General features: G+C 48.3%; 1 protein-coding gene across 1 annotated transcript in view; it reads right to left on the reverse strand.

Moving 5' to 3' along the window:
- Positions 1-2,301: 2,301 nt before the first annotated feature.
- The window catches only part of wdfy4 (WDFY family member 4), a 307,274-nt gene continuing 290,611 nt past the window's right edge, over positions 2,302-18,964 (reverse strand). Inside the window, exons 61-62 of the mRNA XM_072491727.1 lie at positions 14,235-14,346; positions 2,302-4,053 (exon numbers count right to left, since the gene is read on the reverse strand). Coding sequence (XP_072347828.1) covers positions 3,987-4,053; positions 14,235-14,346 — 179 coding nt within the window. The 3' untranslated portion in view covers positions 2,302-3,986. The remainder of the gene's footprint in view (positions 4,054-14,234; positions 14,347-18,964) is intronic.

Below are 18,964 nucleotides of genomic sequence, written 5' to 3' on the forward strand. Positions count from 1 at the left end.
TTAATGAGTCAGTGACAGGTTAACAAGCAGTTTATTTGCCTCTGGTTAAAATCCATTGTTCACGTTAGGAGATAAATGATGTCTATTACTGCCTTTGCAGGTACAACAAGCTGTTTGTTATAGTTCAGGCTGTGGAGAAAAGTTGTCTACTGATCCCTGGTTTCGTTGATTGTAATGTGCCCTCCCAGTGTGTGAGGTTCCACAAGGATGTGGGTTGAGCTTTTTTCCTGCAACTACGGAAAGGTTCCAGAAACTGTAGCCTGCTTTTTTAATCATGTGACCAGTGGCAGCTGTCTTTTGGTCGGCAAAAAAGGTTTGATTGAAACAGTTTATGATATTTTTCCATGTCTTATGGACATGAAAGCTGAGCAAGGAGAGTTAATTTAGCATTAACATGGGATAATGTTGTGTGGTTTATTAGGTTTTTCTGTCATCCATGTGAATGGATATGAAACGCTTTGAGTACTAGTTTTAAGTGTTACTCTGGGTGATCAATTTCTGTCTGTAGACTACAGCAGCTTAATGTTGTGTTTGTCATTTTCAGGAAAGATTCCACGTGTCTTAACAATCAATTCAGATCCACAAAAGGGTGCTATAGTTATGCTTAGCCTTGAGTTATGTTGCCATATAATTAAACATTGGACGGTTCAAGCACTTTCCTGAACATATGGTGCAGACACCAGTGACAGGAATGAAAAGAGGACTTGACGTACTCTTTCTAAAACCGAGTGAGAGTAAGGCACATTATGAAATCAGAGGAGAAACAATGGGCGGGATTCTCCAGTCGCCGACGCCGAAATTGCGTTCGGCTATCGCCGGAGAATCCCCATTTGCGCCAAAATCGGGGCCAGTGCCACTTTTGCGATGTTCCGCCCCCTCAAAAATGGCGTATCCGGGGAGTACGGCGCACTCCGCATGGACGGCCTCAGGACGTCACCTGAGGCCCTCCCCCGATGCTCCGCCCACGATGGGTCAACTTCCCGACGGCATGGGGCACGTATGCTCACAACATTCGGGGACCTTGCATGGCGGCTGCGGACTGAGTCCTGCACCGCCACAGTCAGGGGGGAGCCGTTCTGCAGGCAGTGGGGGCTTTGGTGGGGTCTGGGGGCACTGGTGAGGGGTGGTCCGGGGATGACAAGGGGTGTTACAGGGGGGCAGTTTTTGGCAGGCGGGTCCGCGCGCCCAGCGCCATGTCGCACGGCACGGGTACCGCAGGCCACCGCTGTGCGCATGCGTGGCCACAGACCCGGCAATTCTCCAGCAATATCCGCAGGTACAGAGGGGCTTTACGCTGCACGGCTACTAGCCCCCCACCGGACGGAGCATAAAACGCCACTGTTCCCACAGCGACGTCAGCACTTAGTCTGCAAATCGGAGGTTCCCGCCCAGTAGAAATCCTGTACAAACTAAAATGAAAGTCGGGCAAACCCTTAACGAGCACAGGACAAGTTCTCGGCGAACTAGAGTGAGGATATGGTAGAATGAAAGTTGAACAGGCCCTCCACAAAATGGAGGGAAAATTTGATAAGTTCTGTACAAGCCCCTCGTGTGGGAATCTGTGACTCGGAGGGGGGGGGGTCACAGTTTAAAAATAAGGGGCCTCCCATTTAAGACACAGATGAGGAATAATTTCCTCTCAAGGAGGGTGGTTAGCCTTTGCAATTCTCTTCCTCAGAGAGCAACAAAGGCTGGGTCATTGGCTCATGGCTGAGTTAGACAGATATTTGACGTACAGGGGAGCGTAGTTTTGTGGGAATCAGTCAGCAAAGTGGAGTTAAGGCCGATGAATGGCAGAGCAGGCCCGCTGATAGTGGGTGGGGAGAGCGGTCGAACGGCCTTCTCCTGCTCTAATTTTTAAAAACATTAATTCATGGGATATGCACATCGTAGGCAGACCAGCATTTATTGCCCAGCCCTATTTCCTATCATCTTAGAATGAGAATTTGACAGGCCCACACCAAACCCAGTGAGAATTTGCAGGCCTATTACACATTACAATAAATCGTCCGATCCCTTTGTGGCACACACAAAAATCAGGGAGAGCAGAATGAGAGCAGATCCCTTAATAAAAATAGCGAATCAGATGAGCCATTAAAAAACGCAAGTGGAATGGGCCTTTCACTGAAAACATGTGCTAATCATTTTCATTCTATTCTTAAACGATGAGGAATGATACATTTGGCCATGTTTTGTAATGCTAAAGTGTTAGGGGTTAATGTACAGCCTTAATTGAAAACGCAGCAGAGAAATGTTATGCTCTCCGAAACCACAAATCTGCAAAAGAAAGAACAAAGCTCATTTGTGTCTGCAATCGCGTCCTGACTCTCCATACTTTATTTGAACATCTGTATTTACATGGTTACAGACAGTGGAATACAATTGAGGTCCAAACACTGGATGCGATCTCCCTGTGACAATAGAAGACCAACACTCGCCCAGGGGGTGCCAAATCAAATATCTTTTGGATGGCCTTCTTCCTACTAATAGATAATGTGTCGGAAGAATAAGTTGTATCCACTGTGACGTTCCGTAGTCCCAAATTCTCACTGTCCCACTGTACTAAATGGAATGGAAATTTTTTTAAAAGCACTTTAACCCATTAAGCTGGTTGCCAATTATTTTCAAATACCAAGCTGTTCCTCTTGGTCAGAAAAATAACCTCTCCTCTGAATAGTTGTCCTTCATGCCCCCATATCCGGTACTATCATTAGAACATCTGTTGTTCTCGTGAATGAGGAACTTTATTCCATAATCTGCTGGCCCGAACTGCCTTTTGACAGGAATGCCTGAAGGACACAGTACAACCCTGCTGATCTTCAGATCCCAGCGGGCAGCCAGCACAAGGGTTGCTGCAGGACACATCCCAAAACAGCTCAAGGAAAAATAGAATTAGTGCCGACACCCTCGTGTTGGAGGGATCTCCACTGTCCCAAAGACTTTAAAGGATTTTCTCACTCTCCAGGGAGCCTGTGTGGAGTCTGCACGTGTCTGTGGGGGTTTTCTCCAGGTGTTCCTGTTTCCTCCCACAGTCCAAAGGTCAGGTGGATCAGCCATGCTAAATTTCCCCTTGGTGTCCAAAGGTTAGGTGGGGTTCCAGGGATAGGGTGCGGGAGTGGGCCTGGGTAAGGTGCTCTTTCAGAGGGTCGGTGCAGACTCAATGGGCCGAATGGCCTCCTTCTGCACTGTAGGGGATTCTATTCCAGATTAGCAGCCGTCCCGGCAAATGCTTGAGTTTGACAATACAATTAAGTGTGACGTTTAAATCGGAACAAGCAAGTTTTAACAGAACTGTGCATCAATTGATCAAATGTTACTTTTTCTTAAACTTTTGTCTTTGATCCCCTTACACTTATAATCAGTACACTGAGCAGCACAGTTCCAGTCGGTAATATCAGTCTCAATGAACCTTGTCCCTGTTAAACTCCAAGATCCAATATGCTTGTGCGTGCATCCAATTAGTTGGAGGTCTACCAACTTGCACCACATTGTTCCAAGAACAAGTTACCACCTGTTCGCTTATTCACAGGACAGGACCATTGTTGGTGAGCTTAATTGATGACAGCTTTAATGTCTCATCAAGGGGATGCCACAAAACTCCACAGTCAAGTCAGGAATTCTCAACGACCTGTTCTCTGCCTTACATGGTGGAAAAATACAATCCACGAAGTGGTGAGCTCTGATATCTGTGAATTTGTGTAAATGTAACATGTTCCAATGCATAAAGTCATCACTTCCAGTAAAATGTCAATAAACCCCAGTGCTTAGAAATGATAGTTTCAATCAAATTCTTCCACTGTACGATTGCCAAAACTTTACATCTGGGCCAGTTCAAGTGGACATGTTACTCCAAATGTATGCCAATACAATCGCACAGCAGGAAACTCTCTGAGTAGGTGCTTCTGCAGCCAATATATTCTTCGCTGGAGGCCGTTTTTGCCTCCATGGAGTCCATCACCATCGATCTCCTCGCTGCAGATATCATTTCAGCCTTCAACAGACCAACAGTAGAGTCTGCCCCATGAATCACCCGCAAATAGCTTTGCATGATTCCTGTTAAGGAAGAAGTGAGAGGCTATTAACAATATCTGAACACATCAAGGTGAATGATGACACAAACGCCTCCTTTATTTTCACTTGAAGCAACAATACACAAGCTAAGGTTTGTGAGATATTCCCAGTTCCAGTTTATTCCAACAAATCAGCTCTTCGGTGACCCCCAAGAAATTATCCCTTCCACGGTAAGCTTATTTAAATCTCAGCTATTTTTCCGTTTAGAGTTCCCATTCTACATGGTTCCTGCAGCAGAGCTGTTCAAAATAAGGAGCGAGTTCAGGACAAACTCCGGTCATTGGGAAACCACAGATTTTTTTTATTCATCGATGGGATGCGGGCATTGGTGCCATTTATTGCCCATCCCTGAAGGCATTTGAGGGTCAACTACATTGCTGTGGATCTGGAGTCACATGTAGGCCAGACCAGGTAAGGGTGGCAGATTTCCTTCCCTAAAGGACATTAGTGAACCTGATGGGTTTTCACAACAATCGACAATGGTTTCATGGTCAACATTTTCAAATTTCACCGTCTGCCATGGCAGGATTTGAACCCGGGTTCCCCAGAGCATTTCCCTGGGTCCATGGATTACTAGCCCAGTGACAATACTGTCGTGTTGGGTGATCTGATGCACAAATGCTCCAACACGGCTGTAGATGGTACAACTCTGTGTTATTGTCTCAACAACTGTTACAACTAACTGCTGACTTGGGTACGTGCTTCACCAGCTAACCTGTAGACCCAGCCCTATCACTATCTTAGTGAGGCACTCAGCACATGGTCTATGTCTGAGTGGCATGATGTGAGCTCTGTGCTCTGAGCTATCTCCTGGTAGAATGAGCGGGAACTGTGGTGTTCCCTGTTTTATAGTGCGTGTGCTCTCACTAGTAATTGGCTGCGATGTTATGTGTGTGTTGGTTGGTCCAACTGCCTGTCCATCAGTGTGTGTGTGATTGCACCGTGATATGCTCATTTGGATATCATGACATCCCCCCCTTTCACAAAGGATATGTGCCTACATGCTAATAAATAGAAATGTGTACTGAGTGCATCTGAGTATGTGTGTGCAATATTTACAACATGTACATGAGGCTAAACTATATACAGAGGAAGGTGTCAGGTGCAACAGAACAACGAGGTTGTACCAATAACAGAACAAATGCAATCAGCAAACGATGAGAGAAAACTTCTGGAACAATGAACGACAAGAAAAGAAACTCGTTAACAGTACTGTAAAACAATTCAGTGAGTCCAATGTGCTAACAGGCTCAAAAGTCAAGTCTCTCAGGTGGGCGACAAATTCGGGTTGACCGCCTAAAGGGTGGGTCAGGATCCACCAGCTGAGGAATGGGCCTGGCCACGGGCGAGAGAGGAAGAGGCAGAGTGGCAGAAAGCTCAACAAAGTCGACATCAGGGACACATGGAGGGCGTGGCACCGGTGCATGATCTCGTAGCGAGCGCGGAAGCAGCCGAAGGGCCCGCCGATTACGCCGGCGAATGGAGCCATCAGGCATGCGAACCAGGAATGAGCGGGGAGCCACGTGGCGGAGAACCTCGGTGGTTGCCGACCAGCCACCCTCCGGTAGGTGTATGCGGACGCTGTCTCCAGGCGCCAGGGCAGGAAGATCAGTCACCCGAGCGTCATTTGCCACCTTCTGCTGTGCACGCTGTTGTTGCATCCTTCGCAATACTGGAGCATGGTCGAGGTCAGGAACATGAATGGACAGCACAATGGTCCTGAAGGTGCGCCCCATCAACAGCTGGGCTGGCGAGAGGCCCGTGGACAGTGGGGCTGAGCGATAGGCCAGTAGGGCTAAATAGAAGTCAGATCTGGCATCAGCAGCCTTGCAGAGGAGCCGCTTCACAATGTGGACACCCTTTACCGCCTTGCCATTCGACTGAGGATGCAAGGGACTGGACGTCACTTGTGTGAAGTTGTATGAAGTGGCAAAGGAAGACCATTCTTAGCTCGCAAAGCAAGGCCCGTGGTCAGACATGACGGTGAGAGGAATTCCATGGCGAGCAAAGGTTTCTTTGCATGCCCGGATGACAGCTGATGACGTTGTGTCATGCAGGCGTATGACCTCCGGATAATTTGGGAAGTAGTCAATCAGAATAATGTCCCTGCCGAGCGCATGAAAGAGGTCCACGCCCACCTTCGCCCAGGGGGACGTGACCAACTCATGGGGCTGAAGGGTCTCAGTGGGTTGCGCCGGCTGAAACCTTTGGCAGGTGGGGCAGGTGAGAACCATGTTGGCGTGCTGATGCCCGGCCAGTACACAGCCTCTCTGGCCCTCCGCCTGCACTTTTCAACTCCGAGATGGCCTTCGTGCAGTTGTCCGAGGACAAGCCGGTGCATGCTGGGTGGGATCACGATCCGGTCCAACTTCAGGAGGACACCATCAATGACGGCCAAGTTGTCCCGGACGTGGGCACTGCCCCTTGAGCCACCCTTCCGTCATGTGGCACATCACACGCTGTAGAAGGGGGTCAGCCGCAGTCTCACGGCGAATGTGGGCCAGACGTGCATCAGTGGCCGGCAGATTGGCTGATGTGAAGGCTACTTGTGCGTCGACCTGACAAACGAACCCCTCCAAGTCGGGCGGTGCGTTGACCACCCTGGAGCATCTGCGATGGTGAGATCCTTCCCCGGGGTGTAGCCAAGTTGGACCTCCGGAGCTTGAGCAGAATGCGCTGGAGGCGAGGGGTCATATCGTTGAGGTCCTTCTGAATGATGCCGACCAGGGGGCGATGGTCGGTCTCCACAGTGAACTGCGGAAGACTACACATAATCGTGAACCTTGTTGATGCCTGTCAACAGGCCTGGGCACTCCTTCTCAATCTGCACATAGCGCTGTTCTGTGGGGGTCATGGCCCGCGACGCATAGGCGACCGGGGCCCATGATGCGGTGTCGTCCCGTTGCAGGAGTACCGCCCCAATGCCGGACTGGCTGGCGTCAGTTGAGATCTTTGTTTCCCGTGTGATATCGAAAAACGCCAGTACCGGGGCGGTGGTGAGCTTGACCTTGAGCTCCTCCCATTCACTCTGGTGTGCGGGCAGCCACTGGAATTCCGTTGTCTTTTTGTGAAGAGCAGTCGTGTGCGAAGCAAGGTTAGGAATGAACTTCCCCAGGAAGTTGACCATCCCGAGAAAGCGCAGCACTGCCTTCTTGTCTGACGGCTGCTGCATGGCTGCGATGGCTGCCACTTTGTCGGCATCCGGCCGCACTCCTGACCGGGAGATGTGGTCCCCCAAACACTTGAGCTCAGTCTGGCCAAAAGAGCACTTGGCTCGGTTGAGGCGCAGGCCCTGATCTCGTATCCGTGCAAAGACACGCTGGAGACGACTGATGTGCCCCTGTGGTGTGGTGGACCAGATGATAACGTCGTCTACGTAGACGCGTACCCCTTCGATGCCCTCCATCATCTGTTCCACGATGCGATGGAACACCTCGGAGGCCGAGATGATGCCAAATGGCATCCTATTGTAGCAGTATCTGCCAAATGGAGTGTTGAAACTGCACAGCTTCCTGCTGGACTGATCCAATTGAATCTGCCAAAACCCCTTTGAGGCATCAAGCTTTGTAAATATTTTAGCCCGAGCCATTTCGCTCATGATTTCTTCTCGTTTGGGTATGGGGTACTGTTCCCTCATAATGTGTGATTCAAATCTTTCGGGTCAATACAGATCCGGAGCTCGCTGGAGGGCTTCTTTACGCACACCATGGAGCTGACCCATGGCGTTGGCTCTGTGACCCGGGGAAGCACCCCTTGGTCCTGCAGGTCCTGCAGCTGCTGCTTGAGGCGGTCCTTGAGTGGTGCTGGGATCTTACGAGGTGCATGAATGACCAAGATGGCGTCCGGTTTGAGCCGTATTTTGTACGTGTAGGGCAGTGTGCCCATGCCCTCAAAAACCTCCTGGTTGTGCGCGAGGAGTGAGTGGAGCTGCGCCCTAAAGTCTGCATCCGGGAAATCGGACTTGCCTTCTGGAGACAGAGTGTGTACCCGCTGAACGAGGTGGAGAATCTTGCACGCCTGTGCGCCTAACAGAGAGCGCCACTGACTCTCCTAAGCGGCGTGGAATGAGAAGAACTCGTCCATCACTTGTGACCCTTAAACCCGATGCAGGGAAGGCAAGATCAGCCGCCATTTTAATTTGAGCACTTGTATAACTGAATAAAGGCACTCTAATCCGGTTTGCTACCCAGTTGTCTGACTGTGAACTGCTGAATTACCCTGTCCCCCCACCCCCCGGGGGTTACTTGGAGGGTGCTGAACCACCAAGAGCAGAAAGATCCCAGGTTGTGCTGAGGTGAATTGATCTCAGGTGGGCCAATGTCAGGGAGTCCTACAATTGACCTAAGGAGTCCTGTGATTTGCCTCCCGGTAATGCTGGGATAGGGATTGGAATCCGACAATGCCACCCTGAAGCTCTGGGCACTAGGTGAATGCAGCTGCTAAGGTGGGGCAGGGTGACCAGTGCCCAAGGCACTGGTTTTTCTGTGTAGGAAAGTACAGGACAAACAGGGACTCTGCTAAGCGTGTGGATCACTCCAGGGATCAGTGTCCCTCAATCCAGCTCCTTCAGAAATCTGTGCAGTTCCCACGTAAAACTCTCCACATCATCTGTCTGCATGAGAAATCTGTTCAAAGGTGTTCACCATCCTCCTCATCAGCAGTGGACGTTGAGCTGTTCGTGCATCTACACTCTTGACCGCATGGTTCCAAAGAGGGAAGGACATATGAAGAGTGATTGAGCAGTTTAGGTCGATACTCTCTAGAGTTTAGAAGAGTGAGGGGAGGTCGCATTGAGGTATACAAGATGATCAAAGGTGTGGGTGAAGTAGACGTGGAGCGGATGCTTCCTCTTGTGAGGCATTCTAAAACGAGAGGTCATAACCTCAGGATAAGAGTTCGTAAATTTAAAAGTGAGTTGAGGAGAAACTACTTCTCCCAAAGGGTTGTGAATCTGTGGAATTCGCTACCCCAGAGTGCGGTGCATGCTGGGACAGTGAGTAAATTTAAGGAGGAGTTAGACACATGTTTAATTGGTGATAGGTTAAAGGGTAATGGAGAACAGGCAGGACAGCGGAGTTAAGGCCAGGATGAGATCAGCTATGATAGAATGGCGGAGCAGACTCGATGGGCCGAATAGCCTAATTGTGCTCCTATATCTTATGACCACACCCTCTAGCAAATGCACTAAGAACTTTATTCAGGTACTTTCTCTTAGTATATTCTATACAGTGCCATAGAACTATACAATTCCTACTGTGCAGAAGGAGTCCATTCGGCCCATCGAGTCTGCACTTACCCTCTGAAAGTGCACCTTACTCTAGTCCAATCCCCTGCCCTATGCCTGTAACCCCACCTAACCTGTACATCTTTGGGCACTAAGGGTCAAATTTTCACGGCCAATCCACGTAACCTGCACATTTTTGGACTGTGGGAGGAAACGGGAACACCCGGAGTAAACCTTCGCTGACTTTTTCTTTTTTTATCTAGAGGGGATGGCAGGGAAGGCAGTGCAATGTTCCTCCTGCAGAATGTTTGAGGTGAGGGACGCCGTCAGTGTCCCTACTGATTTCATCTGTGGGAAGTGCACCCATCTCCAGCTCCTCAGAAACTGCGTTAGGGAACTGGAGCTGGAGCTGGATGAACTTCGGATCATTCGGGAGGCAGAGGTGGTCATAGATAGAAGCTTCAGGGATGTAGTTACTCCGAAGAATAAAGATAGATGGGTGACGGTGAGAGGGGCTGGGAGGAAGCAGTCATAGATTATCATAGAATTTACAGTGCAGAAGGAGGCCATTCGGCCCATCGAGTCTGCACCGGTCTTGGAAAGAGCACACTACCCAAGGTCAACACCTCCACCCTATCCCCATAACCCAGTAACCCCACCCAACACTAAGGGCAATTTTGTACACTAAGGGCAATTTATCATGGCCAATCCACCTAACCTGCACATCTTTGGACTGTGGAGGAAACCGGAGCACCCGGAGGAAACCCATGCACACACAGGGAGGATGTGCAGACTCCGCACAGACAGTGACCCAAGCCGGAATCGAACCTGGGACCCTGGAGCTGTGAAGCAATTGTGCTACCACAATGCTACCGTGCTGCTGTCAGTACAGGGATCCCCTATGGTCGTTACACTTAGGAACAAGTATACCGCTTTGGATACTGTTGGGGGGGGGGGGGGACTTACCAGGGGTAAGCCATGGTCTCTGGTACAGAGTCTGTCCCTGTTGCTCAGAAGGGAAGGGGGGAGAGGAGTAGAGCATTAGTCATTGGAGATTCCACAGTTAGGGGGATAGATAGGAGATTATGTGGGAACGAGAGCGGTTGGTGTGTTGCCTCCCAGGTGCCAGGGTACGTGATGTCTCGGATCGTGTTTTTGGGATCCTTAAGGGGGAGGGGGAGCAAGCCCAAGTCGTTGTCCACATAGATACCAACGACATAGGTAGGAAAAGGAATTGGGATGTAGGGCAAGAATTCAGGGAGCTAGGGTGGAAACTTAGATCTAGGACAAACAGAGTTATTATCTCTGGGTTGTTACCCGTGCCACGTGATAGCGAGATGAGGAATAGGGAGAGAGAGGAGTTGAACACATGGCTACAGGGATGGTGCAGGAGGGAGGGTTTCAGATTTCTGGATAATTGGGGCTCATTCTGGAGTCAGTGGGGCCTCTACAAACGGGATGGTCTACACCTGGACCAGAGGGGTACAAATATCCTGGGGGGGAAATTTGCTAATGCTCTTCGGGAGGATTTAAACTAGTTCAACAGGGGCTTGGGAACCTGAACTATAGCTCCAGTATACAGGAGGTTGAGAGTAGTGAGGTCATGAGTAAGGTTTCAAAGTCGCAGGAGTGTACCGGCAGGCAGGAAGGTGGTTTAAAGTGTGTCTTCTTCAATGCCAGGAGCATCCGGAATAAGGTGGGTGAACTTGCGGCATGGGTTGGTACCTGGGACTTCGATGTTGTGGCCATTTCGGAGACATGGATAGAGCAGGGACAGGAATGGTTGTTGCAGGTGCCGGGGGTTAGATATTTCAGTAAGCTCAGGGAAGGTGGTAAAAGAGGAGGAGGGGAGGCATTGTTAGTCAAGGACAGTATTACGGTGGCAGAAAGGATGTTTGATGAGGATTCGTCTACTGAGGTAGTATGGGCTGAGGTTAGAAACAGGAAAGGAGAGGTCACCCTGTTCGGGGTTTTCTATAGGCCTCCAAAAAGTTCCAGAGATGTAGAGGAAAGGATTGCAAAGATGATTCTGGATAGGAACGAAAGCAACAGGGTAGTTGTTACGGGGGATTTTAACTTTCCAAATATTGACTGGAAGAGCTATACTTCGAGTACTTTAGATGGGTCTGTTTTTGTCCAATGTGTGCAGGAGGGTTTCCTGACACAGTATGTAGATAGGCCAACGAGAGGTGAGGTCATATTGGATTTGGTACTGGGTAATGAACCAGGACAGATGTTAGATTTGGAGGTAGGTGAGCACTTTGGTGATAGTGACCACAATTCGATTACGTTTACTTTCGTGATGGAAAGGGATAGGTATATACCGCTGGGCAAGAGTTATATCTGGGGGAAAGGCAATTATGATGCGATGAGGCAAGACTTAGGATGCATCGGATGGAGAGGAAAACTGCAGGGGATGCGCACAATGGAAATGTGGAGCTTGTTCAAGGAACAGCTACTGCGTGTCCTTGATAAGGATGTACCTGTCAGGCAGGGAGGAAGTGGTCGAGCAAGGGAACCGTGGTTTACTAAAGCAGTCGAAACACTTGTCAAGAGGAAGAAGGAGGCTTATGTAACGATGAGACATGAAGATTCAATTAGGGCGCTCGAGAGTTACAAGTTAGCTAGGGAGGACGTAAAGAGAGAGCAAAGAAGAGCCAGGAGGGGACATGAGAAGTCTTTGGCAGGTAGGATCAAGGATAACCCTAAAGCTTTCTATAGATATGTCAGGAATAAACAAATGACTAGGGGAAGAGTAGGGCCAGTCAAGGACAGTAGTGGGAAGTTGTGCTTGGAATCCGAGGAGATAGGAGAGGTGCTAAATGAATATTTTTCATCAGTATTCACACAGGAAAAAGACAATGTTGTCGAGGAGAATACTGAGATTCAGGCTACTAGATTACAAGGGCTTGAGGTTCATAAGGAGGAGGTGTTAGCAATTCTGTAAAGTGTGAAAATAGATAAGTCCCCTGGGCCGGATGGGATTTATCCTAAGATTCTCTGGGAAGCTAGTGAGGAGATTGTTGAGCCTTTGGCTTTGATCTTTAAGTCATCTTTGTCGACAGGAATAGTGCCAGAAGACTGGAGGATAGCAAATGTTGTCCCCTTGTTCAAGAAGGGGAGTAGAGACAACCCTGGTAACTATAGACCAGTGAGCCTTACTTCTGTTGTGGGCAAAATCTTGGAAAGGTTTATAAGAGATAGGATGTATAATCACCTGGAAAGGAATAATTTGATTAGAGATAGTCAACACAGTTTTGTGAAGGGTAGGTCGTGCCTCACAAACCTTATTGAGTTCTTTGAGAAGGTGACGAAACTGGTGGATGAGAGTAAAGCAGTTGATGTGGTGTATATGGATTTCAGGAAAATACACGGTAGGCTACTGCAGAAAATACGGAGGCATGGAATTCAGGGTGATTTAGCAGTTTGGATCAGAAATTGGCTAGTTGGAAGAAGACAAAGGGTGGTGGTTGATGGGAAATGTTCAGACTGGAGTCCAGTTACTAGTGGTGTACCACAAGGATCTGTTTGGGGGCCACTGCTGTTTGTCATTTTTATAAATGGAGGGCGTAGAAGGATGGGTGAGTAAATTTGCAGATGACACTAAGGTCGGTGGAGTTGTAGATAGTGCAGAAGGATGTTACAAGTTACAGAGGGACATAGATAAGCTGCAGCGCTGGGCTGAGAGGTGGCAAATGGAGTTTAATGCAGAAAAGTGTGAGGTGATTCATTTTGGAAGGAATAACAGGAAGACAGAGTACTGGGCTAATAGTAAGATTCTTGGCAGTGTGGATGAGCAGAGAGATCTCGGTGTCCATGTACATAGATCCCTGAAAGTTGCCACCCAGGTTGAGAGGGTTGTTAAGAAGGCGTACGGTGTGATAGCTTTTATTGGTAGAAGGATTGAGTTTCGGAGCCATGAGGTCATGTTGCAGCTGTACAAAACTCTGGTGCGGCCGCATTTGGAGTATTGCATGCAATTCTGGTTGCCGCATTATAGGAAGGATGTGGAAGCATTGGAAAGGGTGCAGAGGAGATTTACCAGAATGTTGCCTGTTATGGAGGGAAGATCTTATGAGGAAAGGCTGAGGGACTTGAGGCTGTTTTCGTTCGAGAGAAGGTTAAGAGGTGACTTAATTGAGGCATACAAGATGATCAGAGGATTAGATAGGGTGGACAGTGAGAGCCTTTTTCCTCGGATGGTGATGTCTAGCATGAGGGGACATAGCTTTAAATTGAGGGGAGATAGATATAAGACAGATGTCAGAGGTAGGTTCTTTACTCAGAGAGTAGTAGGGGCGTGGAATGCCCTGCCTGCAACAGTAGTGGACTGGCCAACACTAAGGGCATTCAAATGGTCATTGGATAGACATATGGACGATAAGGGAATAGCGTAGATGGGCTTTAGAGTGGTTTCACAGGTCGGCGTAACATCGAGTGCCGAAGGGCCTGTACTGCGCTGTAATGTTCGATGCTCTATGACACGGGGGGAACGTGCAGACTCCGCACAGTCACCCAAGGCCGGGATTGAACCCGAATCCCTGGCGCTGTGAGGCAGCAGTGCTAACCACTGTGCCACCGTGCCCTTACATTAGGAACGATGAAATAATGTACACACGCAGGACTTGGCTTTTTGAATTGATGCTGGCTGCACGTACAATTCTCAACTTCAATAGGCTTCAATGATGGGAACCAACTGAGGAAACACAGATTGCATTGTTCTGCGCAAAGTTCGGCTTCACTTGTAAAGAACATTAGATTTGGGTTTCTCTTCCCAGCAGCTTTCAAAGTGGCGATAAACATTCACACTAATTCTAAACAGGACAAGGGATGCAGAACTGACAGAACTTATGTTCAGCCCCTGAGTTTGCTGTGTGGTTGCGATCTCCGGTTCTGCGATGCACCCTCTTGTCGTGCTCAGCGGAAGAACGACCCTTACCTAGAGATGGCCAGTGCCGTAACTGCAGGCATCCTCTTCCTCTGCTTCCCCGGGAGCGTGCTGTTTCTGCTCAGCTCCCGACAGAGAACAAGGTGTCGTTCCCATCTGCAACCTGCAGTGGAGGAATATTAAAAGCCACGGTCATTACTTCAGGGAAACATGCCAGTCGAGTAGATGTCTCTTTCTTTTTTTTAAATGTCAACAAGGCAGCGTCGCAGTAAACATCCAGGGTTAATCTCTGCCTGTCCGGTAATGTGAGGGGATGTCCCAATTTAATTAAATTTTAATCGTGATGTTCAGCGAAGCTGAGTTCTAATCAGGAATTCAGATTTGTGCATTATTAAATGCCTTCCAACTTGCACGGTTAGGTCAGCAGTGACTCATCCTGGGTTCTATGTGCCCGACAACTCTGCTGTTGATCAGCAGGGCTAAACTAACAAAAGCAGTCAGTTCAGTAGTGCCAGCCAGAGCAGCTATTTTCTTGTTTTGGGCTCCAACTCTGCTAGAAAGTCCGTGATGATAATTGAGGCCGTAATTACCTGCAACAATGGGGAAATTACTATTTAATTCCCAACCACATAGCAGTGTGCAAGGTATTTAAAGCCTATAATTACCGCTTATTAGCAAAAGGAAAGACTGAGGTTTGCAGGCGTGGCGATCCAACATGCGATTGTCAGCATTTGCCAAAGTCTACTGTTGGCGAATTTTAACCAAACGGATTTAGATTTTCAATTTTATATTGTTTCTCAAGTGCTATCTTTTTCTTCACTTTCTCTCCCCTCCAACATGCACTACCTCTCGACCAATAAAACGGTGGGGCAAATTCCCCAACAGGCCCCTGCAGATGCTGCTCCTGAGGGAGGTCTCAGGCAGTCAACCGACTGCCTTCTATACCCTCTTCCGTTATGGAAAAGTGCCCGGATCACCCTTGGCTGGGCAAATACCCACGATCATGTGCTACCGGGGAACTAAGCACCCTCGCTCGCTCTGTCGATGAACTGTTTTCCAGCTCACCCGTGCCTGGACAATTTACCATCTACCGGGGCGGGGTCCAAGCCTGGAAGCATTGCCCGAGGTTTGTGGATTACCAGTTCATTGACCTATGCCACGAGGCTGTGTAGGGGTGAACCTTGGGGTCAGGCTGACGGAGCAGTAAGCACGTGTTATTTTTTTTTGCTCTAATCTCCATTGAGTTAACCAATCTCAGCTTGCCCAGCAGCCTCAGTCAGGATTCTCACTCCTGATTGCTATCCCTATGGCTTTGTGGATACTAAGGGAATGAAAGGGTAAGGGCAAGTGAAGTTGAAACGCTTAGTTGTCCCCCATAACAACTACCCTGTTGCTTTCGCTCCTATCCAGAATCAACTTTGCAATCCTTTCCTCTACATTTCTGGAGCTTTTCGGAGGCGGGAAGGTGAAGTTGAAACGGATCAGACATGGGTCTCTGAAGACGTGCAGGTAGGTCTCACAGACGCTGGCGAGTTTCCAGGCCTGATATCATGTCGTGTTGGGTGTTCCGATACACAAACGAACCAACACGGTTGTAGATGGTACAACTCTGTTTTATTATTCTGTACTAGAATAACTATTAACTTCTGGCTGTGGTTCGTACTTCACCAGCTAGCCTGTGGACCCAGCCCTAGCACTATCTTAGTGAGGCACTCAGCACATAGTCTATGTCTGAGTGGCGCGCTGTGAGCTCTGTGCTCTGAGCTATCTCCTGGTAGAATGAGCGGGAACTGTGGTGTTCCCTGTTTTATAGTGCGTGTGCTCACACTGGTGATTGGCTGCGATGTTGTGTGTGTTGGTTGGTCCAACTACCTGTCCATCAGTGTGTGTGTGTGATTTCACCATGATATGTTAATGTGGATATCATGACATATGGCTTCTTGGTTACTAAGGGAATGAAAGGGTATGGGCATGACGGAGGGAAGGTGAAGTTGAAACGGATCGGACATGATCTCTTTGAACAGGGAAGGGCCAAATGGCCTTCGTCAGCTCCTATTTCCTATGTGCTACTCGAAAGCATTTGCGTTTCAATACCGAGTGAGAACGGCTTTGGTAACGCCCCTTGTAGTTGAACATTCCTGATTCGCCATGTTTAGTTTCACACATGGAAAGCAATCAGGGAGAAGTAGGACTGGGGGGCTGTTCTCAGATATGGAAAGGTACCCACACATATTTTGCTACCCTTGAAAAGGATAAGGGGAGGGAGAGAAAATAGGAGGGTTGCAGTGTTGGGGGGGCTTCAAGTTTCGAAGAATGCACGCCAAACAATTCTTTGCGAGTGCCCGTCACTCTTTATATCAGGATACTGGAAGTGTCGTGACCACCATCCAGAAACAGACCAGACAATTTGAAGCCTTTATAAAACCGATGTCCGCTTCCACAATGGATGTGATTCAGGAAGAAGCAGGCACACGAGGCTGTCCCGAGAGGTTTAATGAGTTGTAAGGTAAAGGTGAAGCTGCCATAGTCCCAGTTGACCATGGGCTGCTTTCCCCTGTGAGCTGTACAGTCGGTGTGACCAGTATCCTGAGGACGGAACGGTAGCACAGTGGTTAGCACTCTTGCTTCACAGCGTCAGGGTCCCAGGATCGATTCCCGGCTTGGGTCACTGTCTGTGCGGAGTCTGCACGTCCTCCCCGTGTCTGCAGGGGTTTCCTCCGGGTGCTCGGTTTCCTCCCGCAAGTCCCGAAAGAAGTGCTTGTTACGTGAATTGGACATTCTAAATTCTCCCTCCGTGCACCCGAACAGACGCTGGAGTGTGGGGACTAGGGGATTTTCACAGTAACTTCATTGCAGTGTTAATGTAAGCCTACTTGAGACACTAATAAAGATTATTATTGGATTCCAGAACTGCATACAATACTCTAGCTGTGGCCTGACTAACGTTTTATACATACAGTTTCAGCATAACCTCCTGCTCTTAAACTCTATGCCACGACTTATAAAGGCAAGGAGACCATATGCCTTCTTAACCGCTGCACCTACCTGTCCTGCTACTTTAAGGGACCAGTGTGCAAAGTCCCTCTGATCCTCGGTGCTTCCTAGGGCCCTGCCGTTTATCATCTATTCCCTTGCCTTGTTTGTCCTAATTTACTGTAGTCCAGAATGTTATTCATGGAAATAAATGTTCTAATCTGCATTTAAGTGAATCAATATTACCAGCTTTCACCATCTCGTAAGGGAACCTGTTCCACATACGGGACACTCCCTCACTGAAATGTTCAATCGATTTGTTCTGCCTTTCATCCTCTTGAAAGTCAGGCTGTTTCCTCTGGTTCTAATGTTTGGTACAAGGTGAGACAGCTTGTCCTAGGTCTGTATCATCTGGTTAGGCCCAATTATCTTTAGAAATACCTACTACCCCTCTACAATTGTAGTTTGCTGTGTCTCCAACCAGAGGTGGATTCCACCTATAGGTACTGACCCCAATAATCTGACAAGAGACAATATGTCTTCAGCCCATTCCCAGTGAAGCTCTGTGCTATTTGTGCGATTTTCCCCAGACACACTTCCATTCAGTCACTTCTTATTTATAATTGATGAGTCTTCCTACAGTGCTCTTTCAATTGATCAACTAATGTTGTAACCCAAAATGAATATATAGATTTTTATGCTGTAATTCGCTATTTATTCTTGAAACACAATTAACTTCCCCAGGGCTGATCGATGGGATTTGCTAAGGCAGCTGAACACCAGGCTCAAATTTAACTTTGTAGGTTCGGCTTGGGGTCAGTAAGCTCCGGGTTTTTTTTTCTTGCTTTCCACTCGCAGTGTTCAGGGCCCTGTTGGTTGGCACCGGCAGAGCCAGTTGGCAGGTTGATTGGTGGGGGGAGGAGCCGGGGACGAGGGGCTGTGGAGGGCATCGCGGCTGAGGCTGTCTCGACCTTTGTACCCCAACACGTTGCGGAGGACATTATGGGGAATGTTCAGAATGCAAAAGGGTTAATGTCATATCATAATTAACCACTAGATGGAGCTAGATGCAGGACTATAAAAGCACTGACTCACAGGCTTTTGGGAGAAGGCTGGAGAGGAGAGCATTGGAGTGAGGGAGAGAGATCAGAGTCCAGTTATAGATAGAGTGTAGAGACTAGTGTTAGTTGAGTGTAGATTGTAAACCTACAATTATTGATTAATATACATACTAGATTATTGTTTATTAAAGGAGTAAGTGGTCGAGCTTTAATAAGTAGTGTAAATAAATGTTAGCTTTGTTAATGAACTTAGCTTCCGTGGTCTTTGCGAACACTACAACATCTATCCTGACAACAGTTTCACAAAGAACACCACAGACAGTGTATGTAGTTTGGGGATGGGATGTGTCTGGAGGGTGGGGGCAGGGCACTCAATCACCATCCAATCTAATTGAGGTATATAAGATGATAAAAGCTATTGACAAAAGTAGATGTAGAGCGGGTGGTTTTCTCTCATGGGGCAATCTAGAACGAGTTGTGATCGTTTAAGGATAAGGGGTAGCAGACTGAAAACAGGGTTGAGGAGAATTATTTATCTCAAAGGGTCGTGACTCTGATGCATTCATTCCCCTTTGAGTGCGGTGAATGCCGGGACATTGAGTAAATTTGAGGGGATGGACAGATTTTTAATTAGTAATGGGTTGAAGGATTATGGAGGACGGGCATGAAAGTGGAGTTGAGGCTGAGAGGAGATCAGCCATGATAGTATTGATGGCGGAGCGGACTCGAGGGGCTGAATGGCCTACT

The sequence above is a fragment of the Scyliorhinus torazame genome, chromosome 28 (assembly GCF_047496885.1).
Source record: "Scyliorhinus torazame isolate Kashiwa2021f chromosome 28, sScyTor2.1, whole genome shotgun sequence".
Taxonomy (NCBI): Eukaryota; Metazoa; Chordata; class Chondrichthyes; order Carcharhiniformes; family Scyliorhinidae; genus Scyliorhinus; species Scyliorhinus torazame.